Source organism: Haematobia irritans, chromosome 1 (genome assembly GCF_050003625.1).
Source record: "Haematobia irritans isolate KBUSLIRL chromosome 1, ASM5000362v1, whole genome shotgun sequence".
Lineage (NCBI taxonomy): Eukaryota > Metazoa > Arthropoda > Insecta > Diptera > Muscidae > Haematobia > Haematobia irritans.
The window spans coordinates 183898693-183917306 of NC_134397.1; the positions used below are offsets into that span (position 1 = coordinate 183898693).

The 18614-nt window shown below is 36.8% G+C and overlaps 1 protein-coding gene across 4 annotated transcripts in view; it reads right to left on the bottom strand.

Annotated features, from left to right (window-relative positions):
• Window positions 1-18614, bottom strand: part of foxo (forkhead box, sub-group O) — a 229293-nt gene that overhangs the window by 25431 nt on the left and 185248 nt on the right. For all 4 annotated transcript variants that reach the window (XM_075292276.1, XM_075292274.1, XM_075292275.1 and 1 more), the window contains one exon: window positions 5787-6079. In XM_075292276.1, coding sequence (XP_075148391.1) covers window positions 5787-6079 — 293 coding nt within the window. The remainder of the gene's footprint in view (window positions 1-5786; window positions 6080-18614) is intronic.

Sequence of the window (18614 nt, forward strand, 5' to 3'; positions counted from 1 at the left end):
TTTCGGCACACCTATTTATGGTCCTCAAATACCTCTATATTTCTAATTTCAGGCAAATTGGATAAAAACTACGGGTTTTATAGGCCCAAGACTCCAAATCGGGAGGTTGGTTTATATGGGGGCTATATGAAAACATGGACCGATGGACACCATTTTCGACACACCTCTTTATGGTCCCAAAATACCTCTAGATTTTCAATTTCATACAAATCGGATAGAAAATACTGTTTCTAGACGCGTAAGAAGCAAAATCGGGAGATCTGTCTATATGAGGGCTATACCAAAACATGGACCGATTCGGACCATTTTCGACACACCTCTTTATAGTTCCACAATACTTCTAGATTTCCAATTTCAGGCAAATCGGATGGTAAATATAGTTTCTAGACGCCCAAGAAGCAAACTCGGGAGATCGGTCTATATGGGGGCTATATCGAAACATGGACCGATACGGACCATTTTCGACACACCTCCTTATGATCCTAAAATACCTCTAGATTTTCAATTTCAGACAAATCGGGTAGAAAATACTGTTTCTAGACGCCTAAGAAGCAAAATCGGGAGATCGGTCTATATGGGGGCTACACCAAAACATTGACCGATACGGACCATTTTCGACACACCTCTTTATGGTCCCAAAATACCTCTGAATTTCCAATTTCAGGCAAATCTGATAAAAACTACGGTTTTTATAGGCCCAAGACCCCAAATCAGGAGGTCGGTTTATATGGGGACTATATCAAAACTTAGACCGATATAGCCCATCTTCGAACTTTATCTGCCCGCAAACAAAAAACTAATCTGTGCCAAATTTCGGGACGATAGCGCCATTATTGAAGGCTGTAGCGTGATTACAACAGACAGACAGACAGACAGACAGACGGACAGACGGACATGCTTATATCGTCTTAGAATTTCTCCCTGATCAAGAATATATATACGTTATATAGTCGGAAATCGATATTTCGATGTGTTACAAACGGAATGACAAACTTATTATACCCCCGTCACCATTTTATGGTGGTGGGTATAAAAAGCGGATTTCATAAACATGATTTCATTTAGCCCAATTCGAATTATTAGCTCCAGAGAATTAGTTGTTTGATTTAATCATGAAATTGATTTGATCCTATTATTATACCATTCACCACTAATGTGGTACAGGGTATGGATAGTTTAAAGTGGCAGCCCGATTAAGATTCAGGCTCACTTAGACTATTCAGTCCATTGTGATAGTGGTACAGGGTATAATAAGTTTGTGCATTTGTATGTAACGCCAAGAAGGAAAAGTCAGAGACCCATCGTTTGGTATACCGATCGTCTCAGAATTGAATTCTGAGTTGATTTAGCTATGTCCGTCCGTCTGTCCATCTGTCTGTTCATGTATTTTTGTGTGCAAAGTTCAGGTTGCAAAGTACAGGTGTGCAAAGTAACAGTCCTATCGACCTCAAACTTGGCATAGGGTCGTTTTTCGGGACAAAGACAATCGCTATTGATTTTGGAAAAAATCTGTTCAGATTAAGATATATCTTCCATATATATTTATCAACGATCTGATGATAATTGGCGTGTTTATCAACCGATCTTCTTCAATTTTCGTACATCGGAATATTTTATGAGTCTCGAAAAACCTGCAAAATGTCAGCCAAATTGGTTCAGATTTAGATACAGCTCCCATATATATCTTTCGCCCGATTTAGATTCATATGACCAAAGATGTCAAATTTTAACACCGATCCACGTAAAATTTTACATACACGCAAAGGAAATTTCATTAAAATTCAGCCAACGAAAAAATTTCATTGATATAACGAAACATTTTCATTAATACAAAGAAAATATTCGTTAGTAGTACGAAAATTTACGTTGATTAACAGAAAAATTTCATTGTATTAACGAATTTGTTTCATTGGTTGACTTTTAATGACACATTTCGTTAATATAACAAAACTTTTTCTATAGTGTAGAGAGTAGACTTCATATTCTATTACTCCTTTCTAAATATGGTTGAAATCGGTTCAGATTTAGGTTTAGCTCACGTATATATCTTTCGCCCGATATGCACTTATATGGCCCCAGAAACCAGAATTTTGCCTTAATTTGCTTTACATTTTCAACAGGGAGTAGAATTAACATTATAACTATGCATGCAAAATTTTGGGGAAATCGGTTCAGATTTCGATACAACTACCTTATATATGTTTTTCTGATTTCGACAATAATGCCAAAAAAAATACCACGATTTTCCTTGCAAAATCGCCACTGCTGGATCGAAAACTTTTAAAAATGACTTAAATTTTCCTATATTTCTAATACATCCCGGCAAAAAAAAAGCGTCGCCAAAAAAATTAGTTAAAATGTTCTTTTTGGATCTGGAAGTGGTGCCACATTGACGCAGAAGTGATGAATTTAACATGGCTTGTCATAGGACGGATGTCCACCATTTCAGCAGCAGCTGGACTGAATTTGCATCATTTCTTAAGGTGTGAGTCGAATTCAATGTTTTGGATGTGAATTAAGAAAATTTGTGATATTTTGACAAATAAATAATTTTTAATTTCTTTTATGATTTTAATGCATTATAACGCTTGTCTGAAACCCTTGACCTCAAAGATTTTCAAAATTTCGCATTTTTTCTAGAACGAATTTAGATTTTTTTTCGAAAAGATTTAAATAATTTATACCATTTTATTAATCCTTACCCTGTTTTTAACATATTGAACCTATCGTGCTGTAATGTTGCACATACTCATCGCTTGTCTTCAGGCGGGTCAAGTTCGAATATGGTGTGTATCGGTTCATAATTTGATATAGCCCTCATATCAACAGATCTCCCAATTCGGGGCCTTGACCATCAAGACACCGCAATTTTTATCCGATTTGTATAAAATTCAAAATCCCGAGGATTTTTAGGCCAGACATGGTGTGTATCGGTGTATGATTTCTTATATATCGACCGATCTAAGTTTCAGGCTCTCATAAACTATTAGACGCCCCACCCAATTTTAGATAACCCACTCTGATCTTGATCTTGTTCACTACCACAAAAAAAAAATACTCACGAAATTAATTTTTAATTGAATTTTCACCAATCGCACCCAACTTTCACCAATCACCAAAATAATAGTATCACTGACCGACTTCAATTACAATAAACAACAAGTATATACGGCCGAAGTTCGCCAGGCCGAATCCTATGTACCCTCCACCATGGATTGCGTAGAAACTTCTACTACAGACCGTCATCCACAATTGAATTACTTGGGTTGCAGTAACACTTGCCGCTGGCAAGGTATCTTAAAACTTCGTAACACCATTTTCTCAAAAAAAAGGCCGATTAAGTACGTATATAATGCAGTTTGACAAAATTTTCTATATATATAAAATTTTGACAGAATTTTCTCTAGAAATAAAATTTTGACAAAACTTTCTAGAGAAATAAAATTTTGACAAAATTTTCTATCGAAATAAAATTTTGACAAAATTTTCTATAGAAATAAAATTTTGACAAAATCTTTTATAAAAATAAAATTTTCACAAAATTTTCTATTGAAATAAAATTTTGACAAAATTTTCTATAGAAATAAAATTTTGACAAAATCTTCTATAGAAATAAAATTTTGACAAAATTTTCTATAGATATAAAATTTTGACAGAATTTTCTCTAGAATTAAAATTTTGACAAAACTTTCTAGAGAAATAAAATTTTGACAAAATGTTCTATAAAAATAAAATTTTGACAAAATTTTCTATAGAAATAACATTTTGACAAATCTGGGATCGGTTTAAAAGGGGTTATATATAATTAAGACCGGTATGGACCAATTTTGGGAGCCACCGTGGTGCAATGGTTAGCATGCCCGCCTTGCATACACAAGGTCGTGGGTTCGATTCCTGCTTCGACCGAACACCAAAAAGTTTTTCAGCGGTGGATTATCCCACCTCAGTAATGCTGGTGACATTTCTGAGGGTTTCAAAGCTTCTCTAAATAGTTTCACTGCAATGTGGAACGCCGTTCGGACTCGGCTATAAAAAGGAGGTCCCATGCCATTGACCTTAACATGGAATCGGGCAGCACTCAGTGATAAGAGAGAAGTTCACCAATGTGGTATCACAATGGACTGAATAGTCTAAGTGAGCCTGATACATCGGGCTGCCACCTAACCTAACCATGGACCAATTTGCATGGTTGTTAGAGGCCATATACTAACACCACGTACCAAATTTCAACCGGATCAGGTGGATTTTGCTCTTCCATGAGGCTACGGAGTTCAAATCTGTGGATCGGTTTAAATGGGCGTTATATATAATTAAGACCGGTATGGACTAATTTTTGCATGGTTGCTAGAGACCATATACTAACACCACGTACCAAATTTCAACCGGACCAGGTGAATTTTGCTCTTCCAAGGGGCTTCGGAGTCAAATCTGGGGATCGGTTTATGGGGGCTGTATATAATTATGGACCGATGTGGACCAATTTTTGCATGGTTGTTAGATACTATATACTAACACCATGTACAAGGTTTCAGCCGGATCGGATGAAATTTGCTTCTCGTAGAGGTTCCGCAAGCCAAATCTGGGGATCGGTTTACGTGGAGGATATATATATAATTATTGACCGATGTGGACCAATTTTTGGTTGTTAGAGACCATATACTCTACGTATAAAATTTCAACCGGATCAGGTGAATTTTGCTCTTCCAAGGGGCTTCGGAGATCAAATCTGGGGATCGGTTTATATTGGGGCTATATATAATTATTGACCGATGTGGACCAATTTTTGCGTAGATGTTAAAGGCCACATATTTACACCATGTACCAAATTTCAGCCGGATCGGATGAAATTTGCTTCTCGTAGAGGTTCCGCAAGCCAAATCTAGGGATCGGTTTACATGGGGGATATATATAATTATTGACCGAATTGGATCAATTTTTGCATGGTTGTTAGATACCATGAATTTTGCTCCTCCAAGGGGCTCCGCAAGCAGAATCTGAGCGTTGGTTTATATGGGGGCTATATGTAAAAGTGGTCCGATATGACCCATTTGCAATACCATCCGACCTACATCAATAAAAAATACTTGTGCCAAGTTTCAAGTCGATAGCTTGTTTCGTTCGGAAGTTAGCGTGATTTCAACAGACGGACGGACGGACATGCTTAGGTCGACTCAGAATTTCACAACGACCCAGAATATATATACTTTATGGGGTCTTAGAGCAATATTTCGATGTGTTACAAACAAAGTTAATATACCCCCCATCCTATGGTGGAGGGTATAAAAAATGGTTTACTAAAAAAATTGATTCCATTAATTTCAAATGAAATGAATTTTTGCATTGAATTTTACTTTGATTAAAATTATTATTTTCAATTGATTAATTTTTCAAATTCTATTAATATTTTAATTGTATAAAACTACCCTTAAGACATTTCTCTATATAGTAACCAAATACCAAATACAGTGAGCACGAAGAATTCTGCTTATTTTAAACATTTTCAAAAATGAATTATGCTATCTGAAAATGTATGCAATCTCGAACGAAAACAAAGTGTATAAATTGAATAAAAACGAAAATTTTTTAAAACTCAAAAATAAAAAATTTCAAGCATTTCTAAGAAAAATCACTACTGCTTTAAAAAATGCCAAAAAGATAAAATGTATTTAGTTAATTTGTTTTTTTATCTCGAAAAAATGTAGATTATTTAATTAACAAAACTACTGCAAAACTTTTGTAAAAAACTTGAGCTAATCTTTTAGATAAAATTTCTCTAGGATAGTTACCTGTGTAAAGGACTTTCGGGAAAATGATCTAGGCCCTCACTTATACTACTGCTTGGCGATGGAGTATTGTCATTGATACCAGTAACGCCTGCCTGCCTGAGAGCTTCAACACGTTTCTTGGCACGCCCCCGTCTCTTTTCGTAACGTGACGTTTCCATTGAGGCGGCACGTCGACGCACCGATTTGCCTGGTTTTGCATCAGGATTCAACATCCACCAGGATGATTTGCCAGTGCCTTCATTTTGTACACGCATAAAGCGATTGTGTAGAGAGAGATTGTGTCTTATTGAGTTCTGCAAAAGAAGAGAGTGCAAAAAGGAAATTAGTTAACATTGAAAATGTATTTTTGTTAATTATTTATGCCTTATTCCAAATTACAACTAAACGTATGGGAGGATATGAAGTTCATAGAAAAATAATTTATTTGGCTTCAATCAAAAATTTAAAATTTTCAAATTGAAAATTCTAATCAAGAAATCATCGAAGTATTTTTTTTTTTAATAAAAAATCAATTGATTAGTTCACTAAAAATATTTCTTAAATTCAATCTCCAAAATAATTGGTTCAATGTATCATGAAAATTGTTCTCCATAAAATTTTTTACCTTTCATTAATCGTCCACTTTACGAACATATACTCGGATATAATAGAATATTACACCGGAATCACAAGTGAATCATTAGTCAGCCAGCATAATTTCACGTTGAATAGCTTGGCGGCTGTGGGAACCTGATTTTGATCAACCTAAACAATTAATGACAGAGGAATTAATTTTCAACACGTCCATCAGACTGCTGCACTTTTGAAACGAAAGGGAGACTCGTAAAGGCAACTGACTGGGAATTTAGAAACACAGCATCGTTGTGCTTGCAATTGGGTGTCAATCGGATGAGGGAGCCACCGTGGTGCAATGGTGAGCATGCCCGCTTTGCAAACACAGGATCGTGGGTTTAAACCCAGTTTCGACTTAAACAGTTTTCAGCGGTGGATTAAAGGGTGGTACGGTCAAAATTTAGTCAAGGGAAAACGCGTGTAAATCGGTGAAATCGTTTATTTAAAAAATCAAATTAAATTTCTTTTTCAAGTTCAATTAGTATAAAATTCAGGAAAAATATTCAGTTAGGCTTTCGCTTTTCCAAATCCGAATTGCCGGGCCACACGCTTGACACCTGCCATCAGATTTTGTACAGCGACCTTGTCCACCTTCTTCGCCGCAGAAAGCCAGTTTGCCTTGAACTGCTGCTCGTCCTTAGCAGTTTTTTGGTCTTCTTTAGGTTCCGCTTGACAATAGCCCAGTATTTCTCAATTGGGCGGAGCTCTGGCGTGTTGGGAGGGTTCTTGTCCTTAGGAACCACCTGCACGTTGTTGGCGGCGTACCACTCCATGGCTTTTTTACTGTAATGGCAAGATGCCAAATCCGGCCAAAACAGTACGGAACAACCGTATTTCTTCAGGAAAGGCAGCAGACGTTTATTCAAACACTCTTTGACGTAAATTTCTTGGTTGACAGTCCCGGAAGCTATGAAAATACTGCTTTTCAAGCCACCGGTACAGATGGCTTGCCAAACCAGATATTTCTTTGCGAACTTTGACAGTTTTATGTGCTTGAAAATATCTGCTACCTTTCCCCTTCCTTTTGCCGTATAAAACTCCTGTCCCGGAAGCTGCTTGTAGTCGGCTTTGACGTAGGTCGTCCATTACCACGCAGTCAAACTTCGTCAGCATCGTCGTGTACAGCCTCCGGGATCGCGCTTGGCCGTCGTATTTTGTTTATCATCGCGATTTGGAGTCACTACCTTCTTGTAAGTTGATAGTCCGGCTCGTTTTTTGGCTCGATGCACGGTTATAGACGATACACCCAGCTTATTTTCGGCATCTCGGAGAGAGTGTTTAGGGTTTCGCTTGAAACTACCGGCAACTCACTTTGTCGTCTCAGCGGCTTCCGGTTTTCGATTTCCCCCCGTTCCAGACTTCCTGTTCCCCAAACACTTTAATTACATTTGTAACGGTTGATTTGGCAACTTTTAGCGATTTTGCCAGCTTTGCGTGTGAGTAGCTCGGATTTTGGCGATGCGCGAGCAAAATTTTGATACGCTGCTCTTCTTGCTTGGACGGCATTTTGACAACTGAAGAGTGAATTCCAAAATCAAAATAGGAGCAACATTCTACACACACACACCTTCAAAATGAGGGGTGTTCAGGTTTTTTAAATGCAAAATTGAAAGAAATACGTCAAGTTTATATTGACCAAATTTTGACCGTATCACCCTTTATCCCCTATCAGTAATGATTGTAACATTTCTGGGTGTTTAAACGCTTCTCTAAATGATTTCACCGCGATGTGGTAAGACGTTCAGACTCGGGTATAAAAAGGAGGTGTCTTGTCATTGATCTTAACGTAGAATCGGGCAAAACTCAGTGAAAGAAGTTCACCACTGTGTTATCAAAGTGGACTGAATAGTCTAAGTGAGTCCGGCCTTGAGTTCCACATAGAGAAACCTGCAGATCTAAATTTTCCCACCGAGACCTACTCGCCTACAATTAAGCCACTGAGACTTTTGGGTCTACAGTTCCACCACGGAGACCTTCGGGCCTATAGTTCGTCAATTACACCTTTGTGCTTATAGTTCTTCCACTAAGACCTTCTGGCCTACAGTTCCACCTAAGAGACCTTCAGATCACATTGAAACCTTCGGGCATGCAGTTCTTCCACTAAGACCTTCGGGCTTACAGTTCTACCGCTAAAACCTTCCAGTCTGCAGTTCGTCCACTGAGACCTTCTGACCTGCAGTTGCGCCACTGAAACCTGCAGATCTACATTTTCCCGCGGAGACCTACGCGCCTACAATTAAGCCACTGAGACTGCTGCCCTTTTGAAACGAAAGGGAGACTCGGAAAGGCAACTGACTGGGAATTTGGAAACACATCATCGTTCTGCTTGCAATTAGGTGTCAATCGGATGAGGGAGCCACCGTGGTGCACTGGTGAGCATGCCCGCATGCAAAAACAGGGTCGTGGGTTTAAACACAGTTTCGACTTAAACAGTTTTCAGCGGTGGATTATCGCCTATCAGTAACGCTTGTAACATTTCCGGGTGTTTAAACGCTTCTCTAAGAGATTTCACCGCGATGTGGAACGACGTTCAGACTTGGATATAAAAGCTTAACACAGAATCGGGCAAAACTCAGTGAAAGAAGTTCACCACTGTGTTATCAAAATGGACTGAATAGTCTAAGTGAGCCCGGCCTTGAGTTCCACATAGAGACTTTCAAGCCTACAGTTTCACCACGGAGCCCTTCGGGCCTTCGTCATTTAGACCTTCGGGCTTAGAGTTCTTCCATAAAGACATTCGGGTTTTCAGTTCTACCGCTGAAACCTTCGAGCCTGCAGTTTGTCCACTGAGACCTTCTGACCTATACTTGCGCCACTGAATCCTGCAGATCTACATTTTCCCACCGAGACCTACGCGCCTACAATTAAGCCACTGAGCCTTTTGGGTCTACAGTTCCACCACGGAGACCTTCGGGCCTATAGTTAGTCAATTACACCTTTGTGCTTACAGTTCTTCCACTAAGACCTTCTGGCCTACAGTTCCACCTAAGAGACCTTCAGATCTCATTGAAACCTTCGAGCTTACAGTTCTTCCACTAAGACCTTCGGGCTTACAGTTCTACCACTAAAACCTTCCAGTCTGCAGTTCGTCCACTGAGACCTTCTGACCTACAGTTGCGCCACTGAAACCTACAGATCTACATTTTCCCACGGAGACCTACGCGCCTACTATTAAGCCACTGAGACTTTTGGGTCTACAGTTCGATCTTCGGGCCTATAGATCGTCTATTACACCTTCGTGCTTACAGTTCTTCCACTAAGACCTTCTGGCCTATAGTTCCACCTAAGAGACAGATCTCATTGAGACCTTCGGGTTTACAGTTTTTCTACTAAGAACTTCGGGATTACTGAGGCCTTCTGGCGTTGCTCCACTCACCCTACAGCTTCCCACTGTGAACTTCGGGGCTACAGTTCCACATTAAGACTTTAACATAAAGTCTACAGTTCCACCTTCGGGCCTAAGCTTCATCATTTAGAACTTCTGGTTTACAGATCCTCTACTAAGAGGTGCGGGCTTACAGTTCCACAGCTGAGCTCTTCGGGTTTCTCACTAAGTCGTTTGGTCATACAGTAGAGGTGTGCACGTGAGTAATATTTTACTCACGCTCACGCACACTCACGACGGAAAAATCTTACTCACGCACGATATTGTTTGGTAGGACTCACGCTCACGTACACTCACGAAAAGAAAATTTGTACTCACACACGAAAATGTCCTGACTCACGAAAAATACCGTGACTCACGAAAAATATCGTGACTCACGAACAATTTTTTGAGTAATTGACCTTAGCGACGTGTCTGAAAACATGAGCATTATTAAAATCGAGAGCATTATTACACTCTTAACATCCCAGGTGTCACTAAAATTGTAAATGAATTTAACTCTTAAGCGTTGCCATGAGCGTGACTCACGACACTCGTGTGAGTCACGACAATTTCGTGTCACGTGCACATACAGTCCTACATCGGCTTACAGTTCCACCACCTTGGCATTCGGGCCTACAGTTCCAACACCGAAACCTTAGGGCTTGCAGTCACTGTTGCCACAGTTGGTAGATTTCTAAAAAAATTTTAGATTTTTTACTCTTTGGTAGACTGGTACAATTCTTGATCTTTTGATAGATTTTGAAAACAGACGTATTTCACAATTTTTTGACAAAATTTTCTTTAGAAATAAAATTTTGACAAAGATTTGTTTAGAAATAAAATTTTGACGAAAATTTCTATAGAAATAAAATTTTGACAAAATTTTCTATAGAAATAAAATTTTCTATAGAAATACAATTTTGACACAATTTTCTATAGAAATAAAATTTTGACAAAATTTTCTATAAAAATGAAATTTTCTATAGAAATAAAATTTTCTATAGAAATAAAATTTTGACAAAATCTTTTATAAAATAAAGTTTTGACAAAATCTTCTATAGAAATACATTTTTGAGAAAATTTTCTATAGGAATAAAATTTTGACAAAATTTTCTATAGAAATAAAATTTTGAGAAAATTTTCATTAGAAACAAAATGTTGACAAAAATTTCTATAGATATAAAATTTTGACAAAATTTTTTATAGAAATAAAAGTTTGAGAAAATGTTTTATAGAAATAAAATTTTGATAAAATTTTCTATAGAAATAATATTTTGCAAAATATGAATTTTGTTTGTTTGATCAGCTTGAGCCGAGCAAAAAAGCGTCGCCAATAAAGTAGTGAAAATGTTCTTTTTGGATCATTAAGAGTTTCTACTTTCATACGTATTTGTATTTGAGTCAAAATTTTACGAAATTATTTTCAAACAAAATTATAAATTATATTTTTAATGGAAATATTTTTATTAATTGAGATAATTAATATTTTAATTAAAAAAATAAAAATTTCTCATTTTCTTGGCAATTTTTTTTTTAATTTGATTAATGTTAATGGAATCAGTTAAATTTTTAATTGATTACGTTTTAAACATCTGTTAACTTTTTAATTGAAAAATTGATTAAATGAATAATATTGTGATTGGTCTGTTTTTCACATTTTTTCGGAATAAATTCTCAAACATTTGAAAATACAATGCCGCAGTTTTAATTTGCGCTCACAATACTTATTTATTTTTTGACTGAATTAATTTTAATACAAAGTCCTTTCATAACACTGAGAAAAATATATTTCATTGGACAAATTCTTCTAATTGAAGTTTCATGTCGTCTGAAAAGTGATTTTCAGTACCAGTTATGAAAAAAATTTCAAATTTCTGGTCTGAATGCCAAGAAAGTATTCTGTAAAGAAAAAAACCTGGTACATAGCAATTGTTCGCGGTGTCTCAAATGCCATTCAAGTGTCTTACGACCGTCTTTTTTTTTATAATAAAGTCTGTGCTCATCTTCATTTGTCCCGGAATAAATTGATTGTAAAAAACAAAAATGGAGAAAAAATCGACAGAGTAGCAAAGACCTACTAATTGGGTGTTCTTGGCTCGTGGTATAAGACGCATCATCAGCAGCAGCAGCAGAAGCCAAAGAATCGACAACATCAGCATCATCATTATCATCAAACATTATTATCTTAGCTACTAAAATTGCTCACGGAGTTTTCCTCAGTTTTCCTTTAGTTTTGGTTTCCCATAGACACAAACCCAATCATCACTTAAACTGTCAATTCATATTTTATAACACGCAGTCATAAATACGACAAATGTACCAGAATCCATAGAGAACCAACATTTCCACACAATGGGTATTTCAGCAGATTGGGAGGGGAGGGTGAGATTGGAGTGGAAATGGTGGCATAAAGTCCGAGGTGATCACCACAGTGACGACAGGAAAAAAAGACAGCATCAGCATCAGCGTTAGCAATGTAATGTATGAGGGAACTACAAGGAGGAAGCCAAGAACTGTAACAGTCATAAAACTAAACGGGAATTTGTGTTGATAGTCAAAAAACCACCTTACATTAGCGATTTTTCTACGTCTTCTATTTCTTGGCTGGAGACAAAAATGGAAAGGCACCCGGCAACACATATCATTGGACACATACATGGAGAAAGGTACATATGAACCATCAGCCAAATTGGGAGAGAATATTTGCGATTCATACATATGGAGACAGCCACATGGATACGTGAGTGAATAAAACCCAATTTTTCCCATTCTTAAAAAAAAAAACAACCAAGAAAACTTTAGCAAATGTCCTTTGACTGGGACGACGTTTCGGTTTGTAGGTTGTTGTTTTTTTTTTTTGCTGTTAAGCTCTCCTACGATTTCGCCTTATTGGCGCCATACATCAACGTGTGCTATACCCCAACCAGAAATAAGCCAAAAATATACAACCAACCACCCACATACATACGCACGTTTAGTCGCATTTCCACTAAAGTAAAGGATTCATTGAGAGCGCGTACAAACACAAACACATCCATACACCCAATTCATTCATTCATTTATTCAAGTCAAGCAGCGGTAAAAAGAGTTTTTGGGATCATCTAATCTGAGGCCTTATCATAGACTCGAAATATGAAAAATATTGATTCCGAAGATGTGGCTTCTTTAAAATAAGTAGATATTCAGGGTGGCTAATATGTAGTGCTACGAAATTGAGTTTCCTATCAATTCTAAATAGCTCGTCTGATGACGTGCAATGACAACTCATTTTATTGTTTGCAAACTTACAAAAACATTTTGATCTATTATATTCAGAAATAAAGTTATTCGCAATGGAATTCAAATGTGATAGTGTGATTGCTTTATATGGGGCGGGAAATTCATAAGTGGCTATTGTTAGAGCCCTCTAGAATTAAATTGTAAAAAAAAATGTTCTCGTACCATTGCTCATTACCGTGATACTGATCAAACAGTGATCAGCACCAGAAATTATTCGGCCATATTTGTCGGAAATCCACCTCGAAGTGATAGTAAGTGACCTGAAGATATGGCGAGAATGCATGCAACACATATTAAAATATGAGCTTAAACTAAAGCCACCCAAGTTCCAAGAAGTGCTAGAAATCTCCGATGCATAAAAAAAGTTATACGGGAAAGAGCAAAGGAGTTGCTTCGCTTGCACGAAAGTGGCTAGTCACCGAATTTGGTGTTCTTCAATCATGTGCCATTTCAAATTGAGCAGTTTGATCAGTTTTACTAGCTATGTAGGTCACCTTCGTTTGGTCACCGAACTCAAACGCCGTAACGGCTGTTGGTCACTCCCAAATCGTATACGTCGACCGTGGGGTGAAAGTAAAGGCCGAACATATCGGGAAAAGTACAATATTGAAGCCCTGGGCAGACAAACATTTCGACTGCAGACCATGGACATTCTTTTGCACTCGTCAATCAAGAATGACTTAAGGAGAAGATCCTCGCTTCATTTTTACCGGATTTCAATCCTTTGGATTTTTGACCCTGGGACATTTTGGAGAGGAAGACACTAAAAAGTGACAAAGTGTCCATCATCTCACGATGGTTCTTCGCCATGAATTGGCCAAAATACCGCAGAGCTACTTTCGTACAGGGAGGGAGCCACCGTGGTGTAATGGTTAGCATGCCCGCCTTGCATACACAAGGTCGTGGGTTCGATTCCTGCTACGACCGAACACCAAAAAGTTTTTCAGCGGTGGATTATCCCACCTCAGTAATGCTGGTGACATTTCTGAGGGTTTCAAAGCTTCTCTAAGTGGTTTCACTGGAATGTGGAACGCCGTTCGGACTCGGCTATAAAAAGGAGGTCCCTTGTCATTGAGCTTAACATGGAATCGGGCAGCACTCAGTGATAAGAGAGAAGTTCACCACTGTGGTATCACAATGGACTGAATAGTCTAAGTGAGCTTGATACATCGGGCTGCCACATAACCTAACCTAACCTAACCTACTTTCGTACAGCGTCTGAAGGGTTTCTCGGCCGTTTGAAGGCCATAGGCGCGAAGTGGATTATGCAGTGAATTGACGGTGAATTATATCTTCATGTGATACTGTTGCTTCAAAACCGTAATCTTAAATGCCGTTCGGTCGGGATGCACATTACTGAGTGTTTCCAAGCTTCTGCAAATGGTTCCACCATAAAGTAGCTTATATTAAGGGGAGGTCCTTTGCCATTGACCTAAACATGGAATTGGACAGCACTCAGAGAGAAGGGTGAAGTTTACCACTGTGGTCCCAATGAACTGAATACTCAACCAAACCTAAAGCCATAATTCGTGCCAAAGGAAGCTAATTACATCAAATCTAACCTGTTTCTAAAGATTGATGTTATTTCAGACATTTTTTGATTTTGAACTATAAAATTAAAAAAACAAGTATATACGGCCGTAAGTTCGGCCAGGCCGAAGCTTATGTACCCTCCACCATGGATTGCGTAGAAACTTCTACTGAAGACTGTCACAAACAATCGAATTACTTGCTTTGCGGTAACACTTGCCGATGGCAAGGTATCTCAAAACTTCCTAACACCGTCTTCTAAATTGCAAGGTAGTCCATACGTAGTATATATTAAACTAACAAAGGCCGATTAAATACGTATATAATTAAGTTTGACAAAATTTTGTATAGAAATAAAGTTTTGATAAAAGTTTCTATAGAAATAAAATTTTGACAAAATAAAATTTTGACAACATTTTCTATAGAAGTAAAATTTGGACAAAATTTTCTATAGAAATAAAATTTTGTCAAAATTTTCTATAGAAATAAAATTTTGTCAAAATTTTCTATAGAAATAAAATTTTGACAAAAATTTCTATAGAAATAAAATTTTGACAGAATTTTCTATAGAAATAACATTTTGACAAAATTTTCTATAGAAATAAAATTTTGACAAAATTTTCAATAGAATTAAAATTTTGACAACATTCCCTATGGAATTAAAATTTTTACAACATTTTCTATAGAAATCAAATTTTGCCAAAATTTTCGATAGAAATAAAGTTTGACAAAATTTGCTATAGGAATAACATTTTGAAAAAATTTTCTATAGAAATAAAATTTTGACAAAATTTTCTATAGAAATAAAATTTTGGTAGATTATTTTTGGTTCGAGTGGCAACCATGTTTATGAACCGATATGGACCAATTTTTGTGTGATTGGGGATCGGCTATATATAACTATAGACCGATATGGACCAAATTTGGCATGGTTATTAGCGGCCACATACTAACTCCACGTGGCAAATTTCAACCGGAGCGGATGAATTTTGCTTCTCCAGGAGACTCCGGAGATCAAATCTGGAGAAAGGTTCATATGGGGGCTATATATAATTATGGACCGATATGGCCCAATTCGTGTCCATATCGTGTTTATTAGAGACCATATACTAACACCACGTACCAAATTTAAACCGGATCGGATAAATTTTGGTCCTGCAAGAGCTCCCGAGACTCTTCAAATCTGGGGATCGACTTATATGGGGGCTATATATATAATTATGGACCGATATGGACCAGTTTTTGCATGGTTGTTAGAGACCATATACTAGGATAGGTTAGATTAGGTTAGGTGGCAGCCCGATGCATCAGTCTCACTTAGACTATTCAGTACATTGGGATACCACATTGGTGAACTTCTCTCTTATCACTGAGTGCTGCCCGATTCCGTGTTAAGCTCAATGACAAGGGACCTCCTTTTTATAGCCGAGTCCGAACGGCGTTCCACATTGCAGTGAAACCACTTATAGAAGAAGAAATGTCACCAGCATTACTGAGGTGGGATAATCCACCGCTGAAAAACTTTTTTGGTGTTCGGTCGAAGCAGGAATCGAACCCACCACCCTGTGTATGCAAGGCGGGCATGCTAACCATTGCACCACGGTGGCTCCCGACCATATACTAACACCACGTACCAATTTTCAACCGGATGGGATGAATTTTGCCCCTCTAAGAGGCTCCGGAGGATCGGTTTATATGGGGCTACATATAATTATGGACAGATATGGACCAATTTGTGCAAGGTTGTTAGAGACCATATACTTACACCATGTACCAAATTTCAGCCAGATCGGATGAAATATGCTACTCTTATAGGCTCCGCAAGCCTAATCTGGGGGTCCGTTTATATGGGGGCTATACGTAAAAGTGGACCGATATGGCCCATTTGCAATACCATCCGACCTACATAAATAACAACTACTTGTGCCAAGTTTCAAGTCGATAGCTTGTTTCGTTCGGAAGTTAGCGTGATTTCAACAAACGGACGGACGGACATGCTTAGATCGACTCGGAATTTCACCACGGCAATATTTCGATGTGTTACAAACGGAATGACAAAGTTAATATACCCCCCATCCTATGATGGAGGGTATAAAAATAAATAGAAAACATATAGCGTTTTACTTTGTTACATTATATATCTGCCACCCGGTACTGTAGCTATGGCAAAAAAAAAATCATAATAACAACCAGCAAAAATTTGGAAGTTCTTCTTAAGGCACAACTTTAAAAGCACTTCCAAAAATGTCCTCCCAAAGATGTTCTTTATTTTAACTGCACAGGAAGTTCATTTGAGTAAATTTTTCATAACTCACTTTTTTCATATTTTTAATGGTAAATTTAAAATTTTATTGTTTCAAATGGGTTAAAAACAGATTAAAAATTAACAAAACGGTGCAAATTATTTAAATTTTGCCGAAAAAAAATGCTAAATCCTTTCTAGAAAAATTTGCGAATTTTTGAAAATATTTCATGTCAAATGTTCCAGACAAGCGTTATGGTGCATTAAAAATCATAAAAATTTTAAAAATTATTTATTCGTCAAAATATCACAAAATCTTCTGAATTTTTGTGATATTTTCTGAACTTTTTCACTACTTTTTGGCAACGCTTTTTTTGTTTGGCATTTATGAAAAAACCGGCAATAATTGATAGGAGATTTTTTTTTTACATATTTCTATGTCGCATTCTGGACCTATCCTGAAATATTGTATAATACTATGTAGACTCTTGACAGACTTTCATTTCAGTAAATTCGCTTCAATATAGAAAAACTAACTTAAATATCCCACATTCGGCACGGGAGAATTTCACTCATATCAATCATATCCGAGATTTTTTTACAGCTCAGCGATGACTAATCCATTTTTTATATAGCCGATTCCTAACTCTGGGATCAGGCACCATTTATTTTGAGGACATTCTGAAGGCAGACTTGCTAAGAAATATTATCCGCATTATTATTTAGCCCCTGGTCTAAACACCTTTATATGCGTCCCTTTATATGCCTCCATAAGGCCCTCTAATATTTTCATCAGTCCTCAGACTACTTTTCTATACATTAGAATACGAACATTTCCCACTACATGAATCCGAAAAAAGAAGAAATCTATAAAATAAAACGAAATCATAACTTTACATTTAGTTACCCCCGTTGAAGTAGAAAACCAAATGGGAACACAGGATGCTAGCATGATGGGGATAAAGTACAACTGTTCTACTGTCGCTCTACAGTCCCCTTTGGCGGCGGGCGATATCAACAAAAATCCTACACAAACTTTTTCTTGGCGTCACTTTTGCGAGACATAGACATCACTTAGTAGTTTTCGAACATTATCCTGAAAACCTTTACACATTACTTTTAAGGTTATTAAAGGATGTTAGCATATTTAAGCATATTTATTTAAATATAGAATAGACAAACTACATCTCAAGGCCTTTACGGCATTAGAAATTGAGGGGTGGGGAGAAAAGCTCATGGGGTTACACGTAAATATTGGGAAATTATGATAGTAATTCATTACAATTACAATTTCCATAAATATAAATTTAATACAATTTAGATAATTTATCATCTTCATAAAGTTGATGGGTGGGTTAAATCTTCAAACATTTACAGTAAAGTGGTTGTTCAAGAATATTTATTTGTTTATTATTTTCATAATAATTGGATAGAAATTTATTAATAAAAATTGTATATTTAATATATACATTTTATTATGGAATGGATAATAATGTAAATTGGGTCTAAAAACCCAAAAAAAAAACGAATCGTTTATATTTCGATTGATTAAGAGCCTTTAAATAGGACAAAATTTTAATAATATCAGGTAAATTCACAAAACAATCTGGTTATTTAAAATATGAGCTAGATCTAAATTTTGTACAATTAAGTTCCGCAAATAAGAATAGGAAAACTAAAAAAAAGTAGAAAAAATATTTATATAGACAATTTCGTCAAAATTTTATTTATATAGAAAATTTGTCAAAATTTTATTTCTATAGAAAACTTTGTCAACATTTTATTTCTATAGAAAATT